This window comes from Macaca nemestrina, chromosome X (assembly GCF_043159975.1).
Source record: "Macaca nemestrina isolate mMacNem1 chromosome X, mMacNem.hap1, whole genome shotgun sequence".
Taxonomy (NCBI): Eukaryota; Metazoa; Chordata; class Mammalia; order Primates; family Cercopithecidae; genus Macaca; species Macaca nemestrina.
This window is the reverse complement of record NC_092145.1, coordinates 128,527,075-128,551,439: the sequence shown is the minus strand read 5'-3', so window position 1 is coordinate 128,551,439 and position 24,365 is coordinate 128,527,075. Positions and strand designations below refer to the sequence as shown.

The 24,365-nt window shown below is 34.9% G+C and overlaps 1 protein-coding gene across 13 annotated transcripts in view; it reads right to left on the bottom strand.

Annotated features, from left to right (window-relative positions):
* Positions 1–24,365, bottom strand: part of LOC105490348 (dystrophin) — a 2,266,916-nt gene that overhangs the window by 854,060 nt on the left and 1,388,491 nt on the right. For all 13 annotated transcript variants that reach the window (XM_071089080.1, XM_071089088.1, XM_071089087.1 and 10 more), the window contains one exon: positions 15,796–15,971. In XM_071089080.1, the coding sequence (XP_070945181.1) occupies positions 15,796–15,971 (176 nt within the window). The remainder of the gene's footprint in view (positions 1–15,795; positions 15,972–24,365) is intronic.

Sequence of the window (24,365 nt, the reverse complement as noted above, 5' to 3'; positions counted from 1 at the left end):
GGGAAGTTCAGTTTTTGAATCTGGAATGAGTGACAGAATTATAAGGCACTATCTAGAATTCTTTCCAGTAGCAATGACATTCTTCATCCAGTGTCTGCAGTGGTAGAGTGGTCCATGGCAACATTTACATCTAGTGTATGGGGGCCAGACGTCATGGCACATACCTGTAATCCCAGCACTATGGAAGGCTAAGATGAGTGGATTGCTTGAGTCCAAGAGTTCAAGATCCAATGTAGGGTATGATTTGGACTATAGTTCTTGGAATTGAGCCTCTTTTTTGGGTTCTGCCCGTTTTGAGCTGGTTTTCTATCCTTTTGTTTAGGAATAGGAACAGGCCTGTATCTTTCTCCTAAAGTTCATTTCTGCTTATATCAACAAAAACTGGTTTCTGCTATTCACAGCTATGAACCCTGACAAGTACAGTGGAATGCATTTGGAAAGGAATGTTTGAATATAGCTATGTTGAAATCTAGGAGCTAAAAACATTCACCTGATCAGGGATAGCGAGGCCGTAGAAAAAGGGTAAAGATATGCTTGTGTTTGTGTGCATTCAGGAGAGAGAATAATTAACTGGTGCAAGGTTCCTGTGAAACAAGAGATAAGGCTTTCTGCTGAATATAAGGATTGTTATATATTCACCATCACAATGGTAAGTGATAAATTGTTAGATTGGCAGCTTACACAAATATAGGACTTTCATTTTACAAACAATTTTAAAAACCTTTATCATAGGAGAAAGAGAGAGAGAAAATAAAATATTTTAATTAAAATCAACTTTTGTAAAAAAATCACATTACGATAAATTTAGATTTATATTAATGGTCAAACTTTGACAACATATAATTAGTAAAACAAAAGAGAATTTTAAAGGGAACATGATAATAGACTTATTAGACATATCTAAGATATCCATTAATTATATTAAACCAAGGGAAGGAATCAATAAAATGATCAACACATTTTTCTCTTAGGTCTTTGGGTTTTCTTTTGCAAACAAAGGTATGTCACTCACCTGTGGATGGTGTGTTCCTTTTTAGGAGTGTTTTGGTTTGTGATTCTAAAATAAAAAGCACTTTGTAAATGAGTGCTTCTAATTATGAAATACGTCTCAAAGGACAGGCTTTGAGGGTAGACAATTCAAGTTTCTTCAGCAACAAGGAAAATAAATGCAGAATGCCATTTGGCCTGTTTTTTAAAAAATGGTACGGTCTTGGTGCAGCTGCTGTTGGGTCCAATCGACAGATAGACTTTAAAAGCAATAACCTTAAAGGGAGAGTGAATTTATAGGAACCCAAGTAAGGGGTCCGACTGGGGCATGTATTTCTTTGTGTTTATTTTTTACGTTATGGGCTCTCTAACTACCCTTGTATTGACCATTTGCAGTATATTCAAATGAATGCTGTATTCCTACTTTAAATATACATATAGGCATCTACTCTTTCCCTAGGGTGCCCCAAATAAAAAGGGCTCATTTCTTATCTGCAATCTGTAGGAAGAAATCTTTGAACTTATTTTCCTGTATGTTGTGATAGATTTTCCGTGATTTTTCCCCAATATTTTGTTTGCAAACCCTTCTGATTTGTGGTAGTTTAGAGTGGTACTCTGTGGCCCCATGAAGGTCACCCATATGACTTTGGTTCATTTGTCACCACTAGTGCTCATCTGCCACATTGGCTTCCTGACACCCGAACTCCTTTTCCACAGCAGTGCTTAATGGATAATGTGTACTCTGGGAATTCTGGTTTGTTTACCGGTTAGCAAATTAATGACTTGAGAAAGGTATCATATTGAGAAGCAGTTAGTTCAATGGAGATTGCCACCATCTCTACATTGAGACCAAAATGGCTCAGTGTCTTCAGCCCTTTTCTTCCTCCTGATGTTCAGACTTACACATTCAAATGTGTGTTTTCTGATCTCCTTATTTTAATTGTTCCACGAGCTCCTTAAGACTACTCTATTCCCGAGTTGAGCTCTGTATGTCTGATTTGCTTTCCTTTTTCCATCTGGTTACTCTCCTTTGTATTTCCTATCCTAACAGCGTTCCATTCAGCCAGTTCCCCAAGCAAAAAACCTGGAAAAGAGATCATCCTAGAATTATCCCTTCATTCCCCTCATCATCCCATCGAATTAATGACTAAGTTGTTCCACTTTCATCAAGTATTTCTTGAATCTGTCACATTTTTGTAAGTTCTATTCTGCTCACTCATTGTCTCTAACGTGAGTCACCCTGCCACCCGTTTCACTCTCTTTTTATCACTCTGAGCTCGACTGTCAAAGGGACATATGAGGATGCAAATCTAAAGCACATAAAAACTTCCCAACATCCTCATATCCTACCCTGGAAAAAATTCTTTGAGATTTCAAATCTTCCATGAACTGGTCCATCTTGACAGTTTCATTTGTCACTGTGTCATTTTTCAGTCTTTCTACATATAAAAGGAAGTCCCCTTATCAAACTTGATTAGGGTAAGTGGATAGGTGGTTTTTGGAAAAATAGTGTAAAATTGGAGGAATTATATAAATGTGTTTACATATATTCAAACATTTTATTTTTCTTAGAATATACAAATGGCCACTCATTTACTTCTCATGTGGTATGGGGCCTGAGACTTTTCCTGGAGTAAAAGCCCACAGGTTGAAGGTAAGCATATTACTTTTTGCATAAAACACTTCTACATTTCATAATCTGTGACTTTTAGTTTGGTTTCTTTGAATTACAGTCAAATTTGGAGATGTCTGAAATAATCTGAATGTAAAATACCTCCATTTTTGGGGGGGATTCTATCCCTCACACCCAATCTTAAACAGTTATCTTACCTACCTACATTTAATTCAACAGCACCGTTTTTTTTGTTGTTTGTTTGTTTGTTTGTTTGTTTTCCTCACTCTGTCACCCAGGCTGGAGTGCAATGGCACAATCTTGTCTCACTACAACCTCTGCCTCCCGGGTTCAAGCAACTCTCCCACCTCAGCCTCCCAAGTAGCTGGGACTACAGGCCCATGTTTGGCTAACTTTTGTATTGTTTTTAGTAGAGGTGGGGTTTTGCCATGTTGGCCAGGCTGGTCTCGAAATCCTGACTTCAGGTGATCCACCCACCTCGGCCTCCCAAAATGCCAGGATTATAGGTGTGAGCCACTGCGCCTGGCCCTTTTTTTTTCTAATCACCTTTATCAAGTCTTCCAAGCATTCAATTTAGTATTCATAGAAACCACAATTCTCTTATCTTTTCATTTCTATTTCATTAGTTTTCATGATATTTAATAAACAGGAAAATTTTAATAACAAGAATAACTTGCATAGCCAGGTTAGGAACCACAGACTGTTGACTCTTGGAGAATATACTCTCAGATGGTGCGAGCCAAGGTACATGGTACCAGAAAGGATACTTGAATACCTTTCAAAAACATGTATAGGTTACTAATATCCATCATTAAGTTTGGAGTGGGAATTAGGCAGCTTATATATAGAAAATGAAGAGTTTAGGGTAAGTCAATGGTGCTTGCTTAGCAAAGCCTTTTTATACTGAACTGTGCATAGTCCTTTAATGTAGGCCACTTTTTCTTGCTTCAGTGATTTTGCTCCCATCACTTTTTCTCTCTGGCATGTCCATTTATTCTTCATTTGCCTCCCCTCATCCTTTAGGGTCCATCCCTGATATCATGTTCCCTAACAAACTCTCCCTAACTCCTACTTTCCCAGGCACATAAAAGTTCATGGAAGGCCATGAATAAAGCGCATTCACTTGTGTATCTCCATGTAGTGGTATCACCAGTACCAGCCAATGCAACAACATATTTGGTGCCAGCTAGTCAGTTTCACTAGAACTAGCCAAGTTGAAAAAATAAAATATGACATACAACGATTAACTATGAAGCTAATTTTTCAAAGTCTTCTGATGAAGAATTATGAATGTCCTTGAAAGCTTTTCAAGAGTCATCAGAGAACAGATGGGAAGAGACCAGCTTTTCCATAGACACCTGTGAATAATAATATCTGTATGATTCTCGCTGATCAATGTAAAAATAGCTCTTTGGTGATATGGATTGCATCTAAAACATCTTGTGGCTATATGTAGGATGAGGCTAAAACATTCAGTTTCAGGGCTAATTCCTACTTAATTCACTTAAAAGGTATTAGTTGAGATACAGTGAGACTACAGTAAACAAATGTACACAATGTTTGAATCAAAGAGCTGCTTTTTGCTATAACTAGCTAAATAAATTGAAATGTATTCTTAAATGTACTAAATTCTGAAGAATACCTAAAACATTATTAACCAAACTCCTTCCATTTTTTTTTTTTAAGACTAGAAGGAATCAAGGTCAATTTCTAGAATTGCAAAGGTATCCGTGGAAATGTGATAACATGATAAAAACATAAAAATTGGTCTGGCTTTTTAGATCTATTTTTAACCTATGTAATAATATCAAGTGTAAAGATTTAAATCTTCAGTTTAATCTGAATGTGAATAAAATTCTTACCATTTAAATTAAGAAAGTACTTACTGGTCATCTACAATATATCAGGCTTTCTGTTAAGTACTGTGGGTTATAGAGATAACAATAGTCCTCTGCCCTCATGAAGCTTTTAATCTTGCTGGGGAAAAAGCATATGTAAATAGGTATGGTACATGATATATACATAAAATATTACATGAGTGTTATAAAAAGGGGCAAGAAAACCTTAAGAGAATAAACTGCTTGTTTGAGAAAAGCAGGTCACATTCATTGAGGTAATAGCACTTAAGATGAGTCTTGAGGGATGTGTAAGATTTTGGGGGAAAAAAAATAAGGGGAAAGGGAATTCAACCAAAGGAAGTGTGTGTGTGTGTTTTTTTTCTTTTTTCACAAAAGCTGAAGAACAGAAAACTTCAGGTCATTCAAAGCTTCAGACAAACAGAAATAGTGGAAATTATGAAAAACATGGTTGGAAAGATAGATCAGAATAGATCCTACGTTCAATTCTTTTGCTACTACATGTGGCCATCAAAGATAAGTGGAAGGTTGGTGGGAAGAAACTGTAAGTATATACCAGAGAATCCTGAAGTACAAAACTGGGATAACTAATGCAAAATCTGATCTAGAGTAAGGACTCTGGAGTCAGACTGCGGGAGTGCATCCTGGTTCAAATACTTGCTAGCTGTGCAGTCTTGGGCAAAGAGTTTTATCAGTCTGTGCCTTCACTGCCCTCCTGTGCCTTACAAGAGACCCTGAAGGAAGCACTAAACATGGAAAGGAACAACCAGTACCAGCCATTGCAAAAACATGTCAAAATGTAAAGACCATCAATGCTAGGAAGAAACTGCATCAACCAATGAGCAAAATAACCGGTTAATATCATAATGACAGGATCAAGTTCACACATAACAATATTAACCTTAAATGTAAATGGACTAAATGCTCCAATTAAAAGACACAGACTGGCAAACTGGATAAAGAGTCAAGACCCATCAGTCTGCTGTATTCAGGAGACCCATCTCACATACAGAGACACACATAGGCTCAAAATAAAGGGATGGAGGAAGATCTACCAAGCAAATGGAGAACAAAAAAAGCAGGGGTTGCAATACTAGTCTCTGATAAAACAGACTTTAAACCATCAAAGATCAAAAGAGACAAAGAAGGCCATTACATAATGGTAAAGGGATCAATTCAACAGGAAGAGCTAACTATCCTAAATATATATGCACCCAATACAGGAGCACCCAGATTCATAAAGCAAGTCCTTAGAGACTTACAAAGAGACTTAGACTCCCATACAATAATAATGAGAGACTTCAACACCCCACTGTCAACATTAGACAGATCAATGAGACAGAAAGTTAACAAGGATATCCAGGAATTGAACTCATCTCTGCACCAAGCGGACCTAATAGACATCTACAGAACTCTCTACCCCAAATCAACAGAATATACATTCTTCTCAGCACCACAATTCCAAAATTGACCACATAATTGGAAGTAAAGCACTCCTCAGCAAATGTACAAGAACAGAAATTATAACAAACAGTCTCTCAGACCACAGTGCAATCAAACTAGAACTCAGGACTAAGAAACTCAATCAAAACCACTCAACTACATGGAAACTGAACAACCTGCTCCTGAATGACTACTGGGTACATAACGAAATGAAGGCAGAAATAAAGATGTTCTTTGAAACCAATGAGAACAAAGATACAACATACCAGAATCTCTGGGACACATTCAAAGCAGTGTGTAGAGGGAAATTTATAGCACCAAATGCCCACAAGAGAAAGCTACAAATATCTAAAATTGACACTCTAACATCACAATTAAAAGAACTAGAGAAGCAAGAGCAAACACATTCAAAAGCTAGCAGAAGGCAAGAAATAACTAAGATCAGAGCAGAACTGAAGGCGATGGAGACACAAAATCCCTCCAAAAAATCAATGAATCCAGGAGTTGCTTTTTTGAAAAGAACAACAAAATTGATAGACCGCTAGCAAGACTAAGAAAGAAGAAAAGAGAGAAGAATCAAATAGACGCAATAAAAAATGATAAAGGGGATATCACCACCGACCCCACAGAAATACAAACTACCATCAGAGAATACTATAAACACCTCTATGCAAATAAACTAGAAAATCTAGAAGAAATGGATAATTTCCTGGACACTTACATTCTCCCAAGACTAAACCAGGAAGAAGCTGAATCCCTGAATAGACCAATAGCAGGCTCTGAAATTGAGGCAATAATTAATAGCCTACCAACCAAAAAAGTCCAGGACCAGATGGATTCACAGCCGAATTCTACCAGAGGTACAAGGAGGAGCTGGTACCATTCCTTCTGAAACTATTCCAATCAATAGAAAAAGAGGGAATCCTCCCTAACTCATTTTATGAGGCCAACATCATCCTGATACCAAAGCCTGGCAGAGACACAACAAAAAAAGAGAATTTTAGACCAATATCCCTGATGAACATCGATGCAAAAATCCTCAATAAAATACTGGCAAACCGAATCCAGTAGCACATCAAAAACTTACTACCATGATCAAGTGGGTTTCATCCCTGGGTTGCACGGCTGGTTCAAAATACGCAAATCAATAAACGTAATCCAGCATATAAACAGAACCAAAGACAAAAACCACATGATTATCTCAATAGATGCAGAAAAGGCCTTTGACAAAAATTCAACAGCCCTTCATGCTAAAAACTCTCAATAAATTCGGTATTGATGGAACATATCTCAAAATAATAAGAGCTATTTATGACAAACCCACAGCCAATATCATACTGAATGGGCAAAAACTGGAAGCATTCTCTTTGAAAACTGGCACAAGACAGGGATGCCCTCTCTCACCACTCCTATTCAACATAGTGTTGGAAGTTCTGGCTAGGGCAATTAGGCAAGAGAAAGAAATCAAGGGTATTCAGTTAGGAAAAGAAGAAGTCAAATTGTCCTTGTTTGCAGATGACATGATTGTATATTTAGAAAACCCCATCATCTCAGCCCAAAATCTCCTTAGGCTGATAAGCAACTTCAGCAAAGTCTCAGGATACAAAATTAATGTGCAAAAATCACAAGCATTCTTATACACCAGTAACAGACAAACAGAGAGCCAAATCATGAATGAACTTCCATTCACAATTGCTTCAAAGAGAATAAAATACCTAGGAATCCAACTTACAAGGGATGTAAAAGACCTCTTCAAGGAGAACTACAAACCACTGCTCAGTGAAATAAAAGAGGACACAAAAAAATGGAAGAACATACCATGCTCATGGCTAGGAAGAATCAATATAGTGAAAATGGCCATACTGCCCAAGGTAATTTATAGATTCAATGCCATCCCCATCAAGCTACCAATAAGTTTCTTCACAGAATTGGAAAAAACTGCTTTAAAGTTCATATGGAACCAAAAAAGAGCCTGCATTGCCAAGACAATCCTAAGTCAAAAGAACAAAGCTGGAGGCATCATGCTACCTGACTTCAAACTATACTACAAGGCTACAGTAACCAAAACAGCACGGTACTGGTACCAAAACAGATATATAGACCAATGGAACACAACAGAGCCCTCAGAAATAATACCACACATCTACAGCCATCTGATCTTTGACAAACCTGAGAAAAATAAGAAATGGGGAAAGAATTCCCTATTTAATAAATGGTGCTGGGAAAATTGGCTAGCCATAAGTAGAAAGCTGAAACTGGATCCTTTCCTTACTCCTTATACGAAAATTAATTCAAGATGGATTAGAGACTTAAATGTTAGACCTAATACCATAAAAAGCCTGGAAGAAAACCTAGGTAGTACCATTCAGGACATAGGCATGGGCAAAGACTTCATGTCTAAAACACCAAAAGCAACGGCAGCAAAAGCCAAAATTGACAAATGGGATCTAATTAAACTAAAGAGCTTCTGCACAGCAAAAGAAGCTACCATCAGACTGAACAGGCAACCTACAGAATGGGAGAAAATCTTTGCAATCTACTCATCTGACAAAGGGCTAATATCCAGAACCTACAAAGAACTCAAACAAATTTACAAGAAAAAAACAAACAACCCCATCAAAAAGTGGGCAAAGGACATGAACAGACATTTCTCAAAAGAAGACATGCATACAGCCAACAGATACATGAAAAAATGCTCATCATCACTGGCCATCAGAGAAATGCAAATCAAAACCACAATGAGATACCATCTCACACCAGTTAGAATGGCGATCATTCAAAAGTCAGGAAACAACAGGTGCTGGAGAGGATGTGGAGAAATAGGAACACTTTTACACTGTTGGTGGGATTGTAAACTAGTTCAACCATTATGGAAAACAGTATGGCGATTCCTCAAGGATCTAGAACTAGAAGTACCATATGACCCAGCCATCCCATTACTGGGTATATACCCAAAGGATTATAAATCATGCTGCTATAAAGACACATGCACACGTATGTTCATTGAGGCACTATTCACAATAGCAAAGACTTGGAATCAACCCAAATGTCCATCAGTGACAGACTGGATTAAGAAAATGTGGCACATATACACCATGGAATACTATGCAGCCATAAAAAGGATGAGTTTGTGTCCTTTGTAGGGACATGGATGCAGCTGGAAACCATCATTCTCAGCAAACTATCGCAGGAACAGAAAACCAAACACCTCATGTTCTCACTCATAGGTGGGAACTGAACAATGAGGTCACTTGGACTCGGGAAGGGGAACATCACACACCGGGGCCTATCATGGGGATGGGGGAGGGGGGAGGGATTGCATGGGGAGTTCTACCTGAAATAAAGGACGAGTTGATGGGTGGTGACGAGTTGATGGGTGCAGCACACCAATATGGCACAAGTATACATATGTAACAAACCTGCACGTTATGCACATGTACCCTAGAACTTAAAGTATAATAATAATAATAAAAAAATAAAAATAAATAAAAAAAATAAAAATAAAAGGAGAATAGCAACTATTTCATAGAGTTGTTATAAGTATTGAACTATGTAAAACACTTGGAACAGTGCCTGGCAATATTAAGTGTTATCACCATCACTGCCACCACCACCCTAACCATCATCATCATACAAAGGTCTATATGAGGTATTATAAAATCAAATATCTATGGAAAAGCAATTAATATAAATGAGCAAAGTGGGACAGGTGCTGCAAACTGAGGACAAAGCTTGCTTACCAAAGGCAATGCCTCTCAAACTTTAATGTGCCCATGAATCACTTGGAAATCTTATTAAAATGCTGACTGTTATTTATTAGATTCTGCATTTTTTAGCAACTCCCAGGTGATGTCTGTGCTCTGAACTAGAGACCACACTTTGAGTAGCAAGATACCGAAACATCTGTTACTCAGTTGTAGCTGATGGTGCCAAGAGAAAATATAGTAATGAGTGCCTAGTAGCCAGATCTAAATTTTCAAAAGAAAACAGAAATCCCCATTTTTTAAAAAAATTATACCTAATGTAAATGACGAGTTAATGGGTGCAGCACACCAACATGCCACATGTATACATATGTAACAAACCTGCACGTTGTGTATATGTACCCTAGAACTTAAAGTATAATAAAAAAATAAAATAAAAATCCTAATTCTGCCAATTAAAAAAAAATGAGGTCTCTCAATTTTTAAAAGTTGTCAATTATTTAAGACAATGGCTATGCAAAAACACTGCATGCATTCAGGATTCAGTCTGCGGGTACTCAGTTTATAAACTCTGGACTGGATGGAGAGTCAAGGTCAAAACCGGCAATGAGAAAAAAAGGAAGTTTGAGTACAGAGCCAGTGGACTGGACAGATCCTGGGGGCAAAATGTGAACGTGTGAGCAGGCTTGTAGCACTGGTTCACACGGATATACTGGGTACATTTAAAATATTGCACACACTGTGAAGAGCCATTTGAGTCATTAAAATATTGGCTTTTAATTTGTAGGAAATAAGATGCTATAAAGCTATTTGGTTGAAAGCTATTTGGTTAGCGGGGTCTGAATTTGTGAGAAGCCAAAGTTAAAGAAAACTTAAGAGAAAACAGTTGTCTTACAAGGAAGTGCATAGAGTAACATGAATTGTTCATGGAAATTTTCAAGAAGAGGACCTACTAGACCTACTTTAATGAATTAGATAAGGCTCATTTCTAATTAACAGCATCTATTTGCATGCAAACAATGAGCTAAGGTCTTTAAACAATAATTTCTTCCTTTAAGTACATTTGCGCATTCGTAAATGTCAATAAGAAACCTCCCGTTATCTTATTGACACCATTAATTTGCATGGCAGACCAGCATAGATTATATACTGGTACATTTTGGTTTAAGAATTCAGAAGTAGAGAGGTTTAAAGGAATAATAACTTAATGACTGTACGTGAAGTCTCACACAACAAGGGCTTTTTAACATGTCTAGACTTACTTTTAACTTCCATGTATTCTGAAAGAGATTTGTCAAGAATCCTTTCAAAAGTAATCTGAAAACATTACCTCCTTTGGGACTGCTTGCCAGAAAGGTGCAAATATTCCATTGAGAAGGGGCTACTACCCAGATGTAGGTTTCTACGTACTACTCACCTCTAAAAGTAACCAAAGTTCCTCGAAAAAAATGGGTAATTCTAAATCTGGGGTAGGAAAAGTCCAAGGTGAGCCTGGGACAATTGAGCAGGAAGCTCTGGGCAAGAGTAATAACTGTAATTCATAATAATAAATTGAATAAATAAAAATTTATGAGTCCATTTTGACATAAATATAGAGGAAAAACCTTTTTTTTTTTTTTTAACAGAAGAAAGTCAGCTGGTAAATTTAAGATCATGTTAGATTAGGAAAATCTCCATTTTGCAAGCCCCAGTGTAATAAGGGAGTTAGGGAAGGATCATCAATGGATACTAAAGCCATTAGATGATTTATTAATTGCACAGAAAATATGTGACATTATAATGCAAGATCTGTCAGTCACCACCTGAAGCAAGTAATACAACTTTGCAGCATTTAGTGAGACTACTTCATATGATGCAGCTCCTGATGTGATGTAATACAAAATACACAGCATCTTGTACGAAATATTCTAGCCAAAAATGTTTGACATGCATCTCCTGAAGTCTTATTTAGACCTAACTTCCGGTTTACTAGAAATTCAGAGACTAGAGAACAAGTTAAGTAATCCCATCAGGGGAAACAAAATAAAACAAATCCTGAAAGATGAGACATTTTTTGAGGCTGGTGTCTTGGACATTTTCAAATTTCAATATCGGTGAAAAAAATGTGGAAGGGCTATTTTAGACTAAAAAGGATAAAAAATCATAATAGCCAAATGTAATGCATGAGCCATGATAAGATGTTGGTACTAACTCCCCTGCAAAATATAAAAGATATTTTTGAACCATGAAGGAAATGTGAATATGCAATGGATATTAATAATAATGTAGTATTATATTTAATTTGGAGGAGAGTGTAATAAACAGGCATGGTTATATATGGCATGTCTGTATTGCAAAGTGACACATGCTGAATTATTTAGGGGTATAGTGGTATTTATAACTTATTTGCAAATATTTTAAAAAGTATATGTGTATGTGTGTATGTGTGTGTGTGTGTGTGTGTGTATGTGTGTATGTGTGTGTGTGTGTATGTGTGTATGTGTGTGTGTGTGTGTGTGTATGAGATGTCCTATATATGAGAGACACAGAGGTGGTAGAGAGAGAGAAAAAGCAAATGTGGCAAAATGTTAATAATTGTTGACTCTAAGAATTCAGGGGGAGGAAAAGAGTGTATATGGGCATACATTTTGCTATTTTTTCAGTTTTTCTATATGTTTGAAATTGTTCACAAAAAGACTTGGGGAAAGAAAAAATTCAAAAATATTTTCATTAAAGTAACACTTAAATTAAAATCACTATTCCTTAATGCATATTAGTGGAATAATTGCCTTATCTGTGAAATGGGATAAGCAATATCAGACTTATCTAAAAGAAGAAAGAACTATAATGTTTTGAAATCTTATTATTATTGCTAAGGGTTATGATTCGGAGCTTCCTCAGTTTAGGAATTCCACTTCCCACTGCCTTGCTTCTATCTCACATTCAATCTTTTATCAACTGAGATTATTCTAAGTAAAATCCTCTTCATTATGTTGTCAGCAATCCATTGCTTGAAAGCCTGGCTCCCCAGAATCCCTTGACTGGTACATCTTCTAGAATGCTCCAGAAGAAAAGGAGTGTATGAAGATAGTGACTGCACATTAAAATGACTGAAACCACAGTAAATTAGGATGAGATTCTGGGCAGACAGCAGGCTAGGATCATTTGTTTATGCCTTGGACTTCTTTGGCAATCTGTTGAAGCCTGAGATTCCTCAGAATAATGTTTTAAAGCCCAGTAATAAGATCCTGTAGCAGATATAATACGTATTGCAGTTTTGAAGTAGTAATGAGCATAAATGATATTTTGATATATTTATTGTAACTCTAATGAGATATGCACATATCTGTGGCTTCATAGGTATTACTAGTATTACTGTGATTTTTTTTTCTTTCTTTTTTTTTTTTTGCCTACATTCAAAATGAAAAGGAATGCTCAATTTCAGTTAGAGGTTAGTAAAGACAAATAGGTAATTTTTTTTTTTCTCCAATGAAGAGCATGGCACCCCTTGCTATTCATGGACACTTGCTTAAAGACTTGTACACAGACTTGTTTTGTATTAACCTATGACTTCCCCTTTTAGCCGATAGGTTTTTATTTGCACATCCTTCGTTTACAAAGATAGTTTTGGTGGCTACGCCATCATTAAACTCATTATTATCATGCTTAAACCTATAGATGTTATCCAGTTCTTCTGTTACATAATTGGAGCAGTAGTGAATTGTCTATCTTAAACTGCATAGCTAACTGACTACATTTCATACTTCATTTGCTTCCAACATAGACTAACCTTAATGGATGTCCACTATTATTTGAACTTTTGAGATGTTTTTTCTAATATCTTAAAATTTCAAAAGACTTAAAATTATGCAACTACAGGGCTCCATATAGATATCTAGCTTGAATTATACACTTTCTTTCATTGATGTCCCTGGACTAAAACATGTTAAATATTTCTAACCGCTGTACTTAAAGTCTATTACAAACTAAGAGTACTGTTGTTAAGTTGAATAGGCATCTTATTTTTCACCTGTGCAATAAATAACTTCTATCTCCATCTAACATCTGCTTGGCTTGCACTGAGAGTACACTATTGATTAGCAGTAGGTTCATTCTGTAATTGTTAGGTTAACATATTATTCATAAAATATCATTTTATTATTTTTACTTGATTTGCTACTGGATGTTTAAAAATAGCTATGAGTATATTGGTAGAACTAGCACTTATATTTTATTACATTTTTACATTTCATAAAATTTAAATGATATAAAAATCCTGAGGAAGTATGCCACAAAAGTGATCTCAGTGGAAATTTAAATATGTTAACATTTATTTTTAAAATGTAGCGTGAAATAGACAACTTTAAAAGCTGAGCTTAAAAAAAAAAACTCAAGGAAGCTGAACTTGGCTTTTTAAAGCACAAAAGTGCAATATTTAATGTAGGTCAACATGTTTAAATGGGAAAATTTTTTCCTAATTATAGCCAAATCCCTAGCTGTAATTAACATAAAATTTGTATAATATTTAACAACAGAGTCAGCATATACCACTTTCTTATAAAATTAGAAAGATCTAAAGTTTTAGAGCTTATCTGGTGAAACAGGATATTGCTACATCTCTGTTTATAAATTATAATGTGCCTTTAGAGCCCAATAACAGATAACAAGATTTTGAAAATTCAGGTGAATTAGAGTTATCAGAGGTAATATTAATACTCTCTATTCAAATACTGTATGAGTAAGACATTTAAAAATAGGAAACAATACTTTATATATTATAGAAAAATAATCTTCCAATCGATTTAATTCACTTTATGAATTCTCTCCCTATATATATATATAGTATGGTATTCAATTTTTTTGTTAATTTTCTCATTTCTTACTATTTTAATTTGGATTAGATTGAGCCTAGTTGAGAAATGACATTATACAGATTTATACCTGTTCATAGTATAAGCACGTCAGTTATCTAAATAATAACATACTTGTAAGATTAATAGAAGAATTTCAATCTGGGAAAAAAGTATATGACTTACCTAAGGAAGCAGTTTAACTACAAAGTTTAGTTCTTTATTTTATCTATCTATAATCAAGAAGATTTTCAAAACCAAGACTTAATACAAAATATCTTTCGATGAGGCTATTATTCTTTAACTTTGGCAAGATGTGTGTGTGGTGTGCGTGTGTGTGTGTGTGTGTGTGTGTGTGTGTGTTTAGGTCAACTAATGTGTTTCTTTTGTACAAAATATGAATTGTGTCTACTTTCTGAATAATGTAACATGAATAAAGAGGGAAAGAGGAGGTGGGCAAAGACAATTGACATAATTCTAAAATCTTCTTTTTAATACATCTTAACCAAAGACATTCATCAATGAGTTGTTCTAGCTTCCTGAATATTAAAATCCACCTATTATGTGGATGATGGGTGGGATGCAAGAGCTTGGCAACAGAACAAAGTTTTCATTGCTCATAACAATATTCTCATTTGGTAAACAAAGGCCAAGTCTTCCTTTATGAAACAAGACACATTAACATCAACAACTGGAAGCATAATACAAAATCCCATTTATAAACTATCTATGCTTTCCAACTGCAGCACCACTCATTTGGCTTTCTGTGCCTTCAGTTCATTCCAAGGGAAATTTAAATGATGATTGAATTTGACGGTAACCTTTGTGAGGTTTTGTTTTCCCCATTAAACTTGGACATTTTTGGCTCAAGTTCCCCTTCAAGAATATATTCACAAATGTGGTGAAACTGGAAGTAAATATCACTATTACTGTTTTTAGCTTCATAGTCATAATTATAACTATTTTTAAAACTAAGCAAAGATCTGTCTTTCTTACAAAACAATCATTTATAATTGCTTTTTAAAATCTTCTTGAAAAACAACTGAGATTCAGCTTGAAGTTAAAATATATTGAAGATATTCACCTTTAAGCAATCATGTGTGATTTTTAAAGCAAACTTAAAGTTTAAAATAGCAGAAAACCACTAACTAGCAACAAGTATATATTTTAGTATATAAAAATAAAAAATAAAAAATTTGTTTACTGCTGTTGATTAACGGTTGATGGGTTCCTTACTGTTAGTGCCTTTCACCCTGCTTCTAATCTACGATGAAATATTTTTTAAGAACAGCTTAAAAAGGTCTGCTAAAATGTTATAATTCCTATTTGATCTGTCACCCTACCTCTTTTTTCTTTCTGACAGCTGTTTGCAGACCTCCTGCCACCGCAGATTCAGGCTCCCCAATTTTTCCTGTAGAATACTGGCATCTGTTTTTGAGGATTGCTGAATTATTTCTTCCCCAGTTGCATTCAATGTTCTGACAACAGTTTGCCGCTGCCCGATGCCATCCTGGAGTTCCTGTAAGATATCAAAAAGGCAAAACATAAATGAAGCCCCGTGTCTTTTTATTTGAGAAAAGATTAAACAATGTGCTACCACATGCAGTTGTACTGGCAAAGAAAGAAATATAAAAGCTCCATGTGAAAATTTCCCTATGAAACTGACATGCCCCTATCCAAAGGATACAAGACAGAAAGACACCTTTTATGTGTCAGGGAAAAAAGCATCCTCTCGGTTAGCTCCAGTTTTTATTTTTGTAAGCTTGTCAGCTAGAGGATGTTATAATGTCCTACAAATCAATTAGTTGGAAACTTTCTCAAGAGCAAATTCGATTTCTTGTCCCCACAAGGATGTTCCATGTTTAATAGCCTATGAAATGTTGTAAAATTTAAACATGAACAAAGTATTTGGGTTTCTTAGTGATTGTGGATAAGAGAGGTGAAAAAGAACAAATATAGTTTAGTCACAGTATTTAAAAAACCTGTAGAGATATTTAAATAAAATTAATTGCTATTTTAGAAGAAAATTTATTTCAAATTCTGTCTACATCAATGTATTTTGCATTATAAGCCACATAAAACTGAGAATTAATTGCTTTCAGGAGCATCCCATCAAGATATCCGTAAGGTACAGTAATAAATGTTAAAATAATCTATAGTCACCAGAACATTTTTATGATTGTCAAGCTTAAATATTGTTTACTTTTTTTCCTGAATGAAATTTTAAGAGTAAAGTATCAGAAAAATAGTTCAATTGAAAAGGAGAATATTATAACCAAGTACATACAAAAACAAAAATGCTTTTTACCATTAAATAAAACTGGCCATTATGTTCTATTTATTTTTTAAAAAAAGATAATCTAGAATTTGTAAGGCAATTAAAATAACATATTAACTAAATATGAACCTTAGAAAATGAAATTATATCTGAGAACTTGAGATACCTACCATATTTAAATCTAAATGACTCAAATCCTTGTGTCACTGACAGAATAATGTCAATATGTAGAAAACTCTCCTAATAGATGTGATTCAAATTCTCTAATATTTTTATATTCTCCTACTCCTTGACACAATAGCAAGCTTATAGTAGACACCAGTACATGCTTGCTAAATGAAGGAACGAATGCATGTTTTCTGAGACTGAGGTAAAGCTCCCTTAGACTCTCATTTCACATAAATTTCTTGCCTTTTTTTTTTACTACATTCAAGCAAAATTATTTTTGAATACTGGAAATTTTGGTAGCCTACTTTTAGCAATTAAAATACTCTGTAAATCAGCAAAAAATGATAACAAGGTCATTATTCCAGTGACACGGTGCCTCACAATGAATATAAAACTATGCACAGTTACTGAACTATTCACAAGCTGTCCTGGCCATACTCTCTTGAATGCCCATGAGATGTGCTCTAGTAAACATGTGATATTTCCTTGTAACTAGTTGGCTTTGCTCCATTGCTTACATCTCACTCTTTACCACCTGTTCAGATCAGTGTTGCATGTGACAGTCATTGCTTAGTAATAGAGACACCAGTCATAACAAACTATGTCTATATATTAGGTCAGTGCAAAAGTAATCACGGTTTTTGCCATTACTTTTATATCATAAATTCTTTGAGGTCAGATATTGTGTCTTATTCATGATTGTTTCCTGTTGTTTAGTACAATGTCTGGTGCATGGAAGGTTTCAATAAGCATTTGCTGAGTGAATGCATGAATTTATGAATAAGGGAAGTGAAGAAAAAGTGGAAGGAGGAAGGAACAGAGGAAGGAATGGAGGAAGAAAAGAAGGGAGGAAAGGAGAGAAGTAGGAAGAAAGGAAGGGAGGAAATTCAGGCTCATCATCACCTTAGTGTCATTAGTATTAATACTTATTACTGATCCTCCTAGAGATTCAAATAAATAAGCACAATTTTCTAGGTCTTAGGCAGTACATAATCTAGTTGAAAAAATAATACACGATTGTAAGTGATAATTTGTTATACTACATACAGTAGGATTAAAAAGTAAGGTGATCAATACATGGTAGGCCAGAAGAGGGATGATCTCAGTGAAAAGGATGAGCAGAGGAGACTTCTGGGTAAATTTGGAATTTAAAGAAGCATAGGACTTAGGCATATGGAGGGTTAAAGGCAGTGAGAGTGTGGCAGAAGTTAAGGCCTGTGGTGTGCAATCTCCATGATGTGATCAGGTATCTAAAATTGGGCTCTATGTCACTGTACGAGAGCAGGAGTTAGGGGACGAGTACAGCCCTTGGTGTATATTGGGGCCTGGGCAGAGAACTTGAGACAACGTAAATTATTAAGGCAACATGAACTATTACATGAGAATCACCATTGTTTTGGAATAAACTGGATCATGCAAGCATCAGTGACTACTGAAATGGTAAAAAAATTTTGCCTAAAACATAGACATCAGGGAGGTATTTAGAGGGTAAAGACCATGGCTCTTATTTGTTCCTTCATGAGTGTTCAATACTTACAACTATACTTCATACTTTTAAAAAATGCATGGGCACACATCAGATGTATACCATAGCGGTGCTTCTTAGACTTTAATGTGCATAAAAATCTCCTGGAGATCTTATTAAACTGCAAGTCCTGCTTCATTAGGTCTGTGGAGGCACCAAAATTCTGTATTTCTTACAAACTTCAAAAAAAAAATGCCAATACTGCTGGTCCAGGAATACCACTTTCAGTTGTAAGGTAATGGAGTAAATGCCTTTTGAGCCTTTGTTAAGTAATCAAGGAATTCTTATTCCTGCTTATAATGCCATAAACTAAAGCTGCTGCAGCACTTTTTATCTCAGCCTCTTTGCTTTGTAGTTTTGAACTTGGCCCTTTTCCTTCATGGCTGATGGCTACAGTGACTTTTACAACCTAATTGTAGAATCAGCAATGGTTTTATTATTTCGGTTTCCCAAATAAGAGATAGAATTGAATAGCTAAGAATGAAGCAATAATTTAAAATTGTTAGATCTAAATCTCATTTATATAGAATCTCAAATCAGGGCTTTCAGGTATTTTTTAATTTTGTGAAAGAAGAGCTCATTAAATAGTCTACTGCATTTGTATGAGGAGGTTTTGCAACCAGGAGAAATATTTACAGTGCATGGCCTGCTCAAGGAGAGTTTTCAGTGATAAAGCATAAGAGAGAAAAATAAGGGATCAAAACAGAAAGTAATAACTTGTACGTGGTGTTTTCTGAGCTGGAAAAGATAACATTGGATTTACAAAATTAAATGTAAAATCTCAATCAACTTTATTCACACAGTGAACTACATTAATTAATTTTAATTCTATAGCTTCTAAATATTTTAAGTACTGAATTATTCATTACCAATAAAATTCCCAAGCTTTGATATCATATTAATGTACTGTTGTCATAGTCATTCTTATCTATTTCTCTGGCAATTAACATCTAGTCTTGGTTCTAGACAAAAAGAAAATCATAATTAAATCTGTTGGATTATTCATCATAGTTAGAAAGCTTATTGTGTTTTGATTTCAATATTAAGCATTCGTTTTTTAATAAGAAGTGCATATCTAACTCCCATGGGGAGCTTTTCAAAATATAAAAAGCCCAGAATTCCATTTTAAGTCTACTGAATCAGAATTTCTGGGGACAAAGGTTTATGAAAGAGATACACTAAAAAAGAAAGGGGAGGTTACAAACATGTGGAGAGAATAGGGAAGCAGGAAGGACATGTAGAATTACTATATTATTTTCAACTTCTCTTCTGCTTTTTAAGTCAAAAGGTATTCCTAAATTATAGAAAATAACACTATTATATATCTAAGTCCTTCAAGTCTGGTCAAATTTGGAGAAGGAAAGAGGAAATACAGGCAAAGACAGAACTGCTACATTTTTATTTTTATACATGGAAGGATATAAGAAAAAGAAACAACTACCTTTTCTATGAAAGCATTATATACATTTTTTTTTAAAAAGTCTATTTGTAAAACTTTCCAAAACTGTATGAAAACACAACAGATGAAATATAAAATATGACAAATGAAGAAAAGGAATAAGCTAAGAAGCAGTTATAAGAAATTGTACAATGACAAATTAGATGAATTATGTAGGAAATAAAAAACTGGCAAAAAAAACACAAACTAGGGAGCAAAATAGAAAAACAGAAGAGATAAAATGCAATTGGAAGAAAAGATAAATACAGGGAAATAGAGGGAAGAAAAAGGAACCTTCTTTGAACAAGGAGATGTTTCAAAAATCCAATACTGAGATTTACTTGTAATTTTGTTCATGAATTATTTTGAGACAGGTTAATCATTAACCCAGTTTACTGATTGGTGAAGAGAAAAGATGTAATAAAATGAAACTTGAGGAGGGTTGTGAAACTGAGACTTTTATGGTGCAATTTCCTGCAAATATGGTGCTTTTTCTTCTTTTTTTTTAAATCCTAAGATCATTCTCAGTGTCTCTTTGTCAGTGTCAAGAATTCAGGAGTTTGAAATACAGTTTCTGATACTTTCCTCAATGATAAATAAAGCTATTTTACCAGTCATGTTAATTATTAGACAATATAGTCAATACTGTTTTCAGAGATTTTAATATGCTTCAGGAAGTATCTTTCAATTTCTATCGGATGATGGATTTTTGTAAAGAAGCAAAATAAATGCATGAATATTCAGGGCATATGCTAAGCCCAGCAACAGGACCCATTCCACTTAGCCTGTCCATAGACTAAGGGATTCCGTCTCGGTGGAAGGTCTGATAACCTTGAGGGAGCATCTGAGGATAGCCAGAACAATTGAAAGATGGCTAAAATTGGGGAAATCCAGCAGTTAGGAAAATGGAGAGAAGGGCAAAATAGTACAGAAAAAAAAGAGTGGAAAAATAGTATAGAAAAGAAACTAGGAAGGATAAGAAAACAGTGAAAATGGCTGAAATAATGGCCTTTTTTGAGTAAAAGAATGAAAGTTACAGGAGGTAAGAATAAAAGTCAAGGAGAGCTCAGAATGAGGAGGACAAGAATCCAGTCCATATATGAGCTACAAGATAATATCCAAACATATTAGTACAACAGGGAGCATGGAAAGGACCATTCTCTTCTCCCCACTGCCTTCTCAGCCACTTCTCCTCACTTTTGAGTTTAGCTCCAACACCCAGTAAAACTGAATAACTTTCTACTTCCTTGACAATACTGTTAAGTTGTGTAGGACAAATTCATTATTCATCTTTAATAGTTAGCATAAAAGTTCCCTCTTTCTAGAGGCCTTTTAAGAGTTCTAGGGGAACTAAGTGCCCCTCCTTTGTATAGCTATTTATAAAATATTTCTATTTGTGTTATTTTCATATGTATTGGACTTTACAGCAAGACTGAACGAGGGCTTTCTTCTCTTGAACAGAAAATACATCACTAAATTTGAACTGCACCGCAGATTCAACTTTCAGTTAAGACCTCCAGATCTTTTATGAGTAATTTGCAAGTAACTCAGTCAAATAAAAAGGTCCTGTCTTGTGTTATTCGCAATAGCAAAGACATAGAATCCACCTAGTTGTGAAGCAATGGTAGATTGGATAAAGAAAATGTGGTACATATACACCATGAAATACTACATAGTCATAAAAAGAATGAAATCATGTTCTTTGCAGAAGCATGGATGCAGTTGGAGACCATAATCATAAGCAAATTAATGCAGGAACAGGAAAAACAAATACTATATGTTCTCACTTATAAGTGGGAGCTAACCATAGAGCATACATGGATGTAAATATGGAAACAACAGATACCGCAGACTAGTAGAGGTGGGAAGAAGGGAGGGTGCGCATTGGTTGAAAAACCACCCATCAGGTACTATGCTCACTATTTGGGTGATGATATCTGTACCCCAAACCTCAGCATCATGCACAATCCCCCTTGTGACAAGCCTGTACATTTACCCCCTGTATATAAAATAAAATTTGATTATTTTAAAAAGGAACAGTCTTTACAGTGAACAATCAGACATAAAATGCACCTTTTTAGCCTGTTCTTTCTCCTGTTATCTTTTTTTTTCACTTCAGTAAACATTTATTGTACCTTACCAATACAAATGCTGAAACCATATAAATGGTTGTGTTTGTTTGTCACAGGAACTAGTCAGGATCAGGCCTTGTTAGATTTCATTTAATACTGTCTTTTTCCTGTGAGGTTTAATAGTAGATATGCTCTTGGTACAATTTCCCATCTGCTCCTGATAATGGTTGCTGTAAAAGAATAATGAGAATTCCTTCTATTCCTTCTAAAACTAGAAATAGACTGTTTCTTTTCCAAAGCAAACATCCTGCGAATGAACTGAAGGAAAATTATGTACAGTAGCAATTTATTTTAATGGGACATTTACCTAATATCAAATTACAATGAAATTTCCTTTCAATGTATTTATCTTATTCACATCAGTTATATATATATATATATATATATATATATATATATATACACACACACACACACACACACACACACACGTATATATATATATACACACACATATATATTTGTTATCATTGTTATTAATGTGTATACCAAAATGAATTCATCATAAAGAGTTTTAAGTACTAAATGTTTTGTAAGGGTATCTTGGGTTGTTTTTCTTTCTCCTCCAAGAAATGATGCCCTGGGCCAAAAAAAAATCATATATTCCTCAATTTCAAGCAGAGATTCAATACAGTGCTACCTAAAGTGAGGAAAACATATATATGTTAAATTTTTGCCCTTCGAAACTGAGGGCTACATTTTAAATCTGGCCCCAGACATGTTTTGGCGTTAGAACTTTGTTTAATAATTTGAATGCCTTTAGGTAGGGTATGAATGCATTCAAATCATTCTGTAAAGGCATTTGAATTGGTGGCTCTTGCTTTAAAGAAAACTGTTGTTACAAAGTACAGAATTTTGCAAAGCGAATAGGTTTTACTTTGGTAAAATAAATGTTAGCTCTCTCTACGTTCATGGATTTATTTAACACTTCTAGCCTTCTAACTTATTCATGAGAACTTCAGGACAAATAGAAAACATTTAAGGGCTGTGTTTTTGTCTCCATTTACTTAGATTTGTTAAGAAAACAAATTGGCCTTTCTCTGATACAAAGGCATCTTGTTCACAGCCGTACTTGCTTTCTTATTAAGTAATCCTGGTTATAGAACACATGACTTCAGGCATAAAATTATTTCTACATAATTATTAGCATGATTCTGAATACATTAAATGTTTCATCGTGGAACATATTGCATGTAACTCAAAAAACAGTCTTAGGACATAATATTCCAAAGGAGGCATAGGTCATTTTAAACTTTCTAATTTCTCTTCTCTCTAGAGGTATTACTAATTTGGAGGCACATAAATAATTCTTCAAAAGTCATTTGGCAGGTAGAGGGTGATATAATATGTATGTGTGCATAGAGAAAAAGACAACAAAATTGTTTTTTTTCCAAATAAGACAATGTGTAATTAAACTTGATTATAGACTGGAAATACTTGATTGAAAGATCTACTGTCATTGGTTCTAAAACCCTGTAGTTCTCTACTGGTATTGGCCATGCCTATATTTTCACTCTGTAAGTCAATTATTGATTGGATACCTCCTATTAGCCAGACATTGTGGAAGGTGCTAGTCATCATTCTCTGCAGGAGGATGAATGGATTGGAGGAGCCCTGGAATAGAAGTAAGGAGACCAAATAGGAGATATCACGGTAGTTAAAGTGAGGAAAGATGGTCGCTTGGATCAAGGAGGAGTCAATGGCAGAAATGGAGAGAAGTGCATGGAACCAAGTGATATTTGGAAAGTAAATACACAGGACTTAATGCATTGAGGATAGAAACAAAGGAGAGAGTATCAATCAGACAGTTGAAGATACTGGTCTGGAACTCAGAAGAAATATTAGGACTGAAAATATAACTGAGAGCATTATTGGCAGAGCTATGTCTAAAATTTATGATGTGAGTTTTGTTCCAAATGTGTTTGATCCCTTATTTTTATTGAAATGATTCTGGGCAAACTCAAAGCTAGCAATCATAATCCAAACATATTTTGGGAATCCCTGAGTATCTGCATGATGACTAATTTTGTCATTATTGACATTTGCTACATCTAATATGTATTATTTTCATTTGCTGGCAGAGAGATTAATATCATAATTAGCATAATGTGGAAAATTGAGAGGCCGTATGATTCCCCACAAATTTGAAGAAAATAGAATATTGTTTTGATGAAGCTGCTTGTATTTTCCTACCCTAACTCCCACCCACCTATTAGTAAAAAAAAAAATGGTCAAAGATGATTTCAAAATATATTTTGAGAAAGTGTTGTGCTTTAAAACAGAATTAAGCTTGTTCCTTAATACACTTCTATTCTGTGTTCACAAGAATTCCATGGGCTTTTGCTATGGCATAATCTTTAAATGCTGTCTAA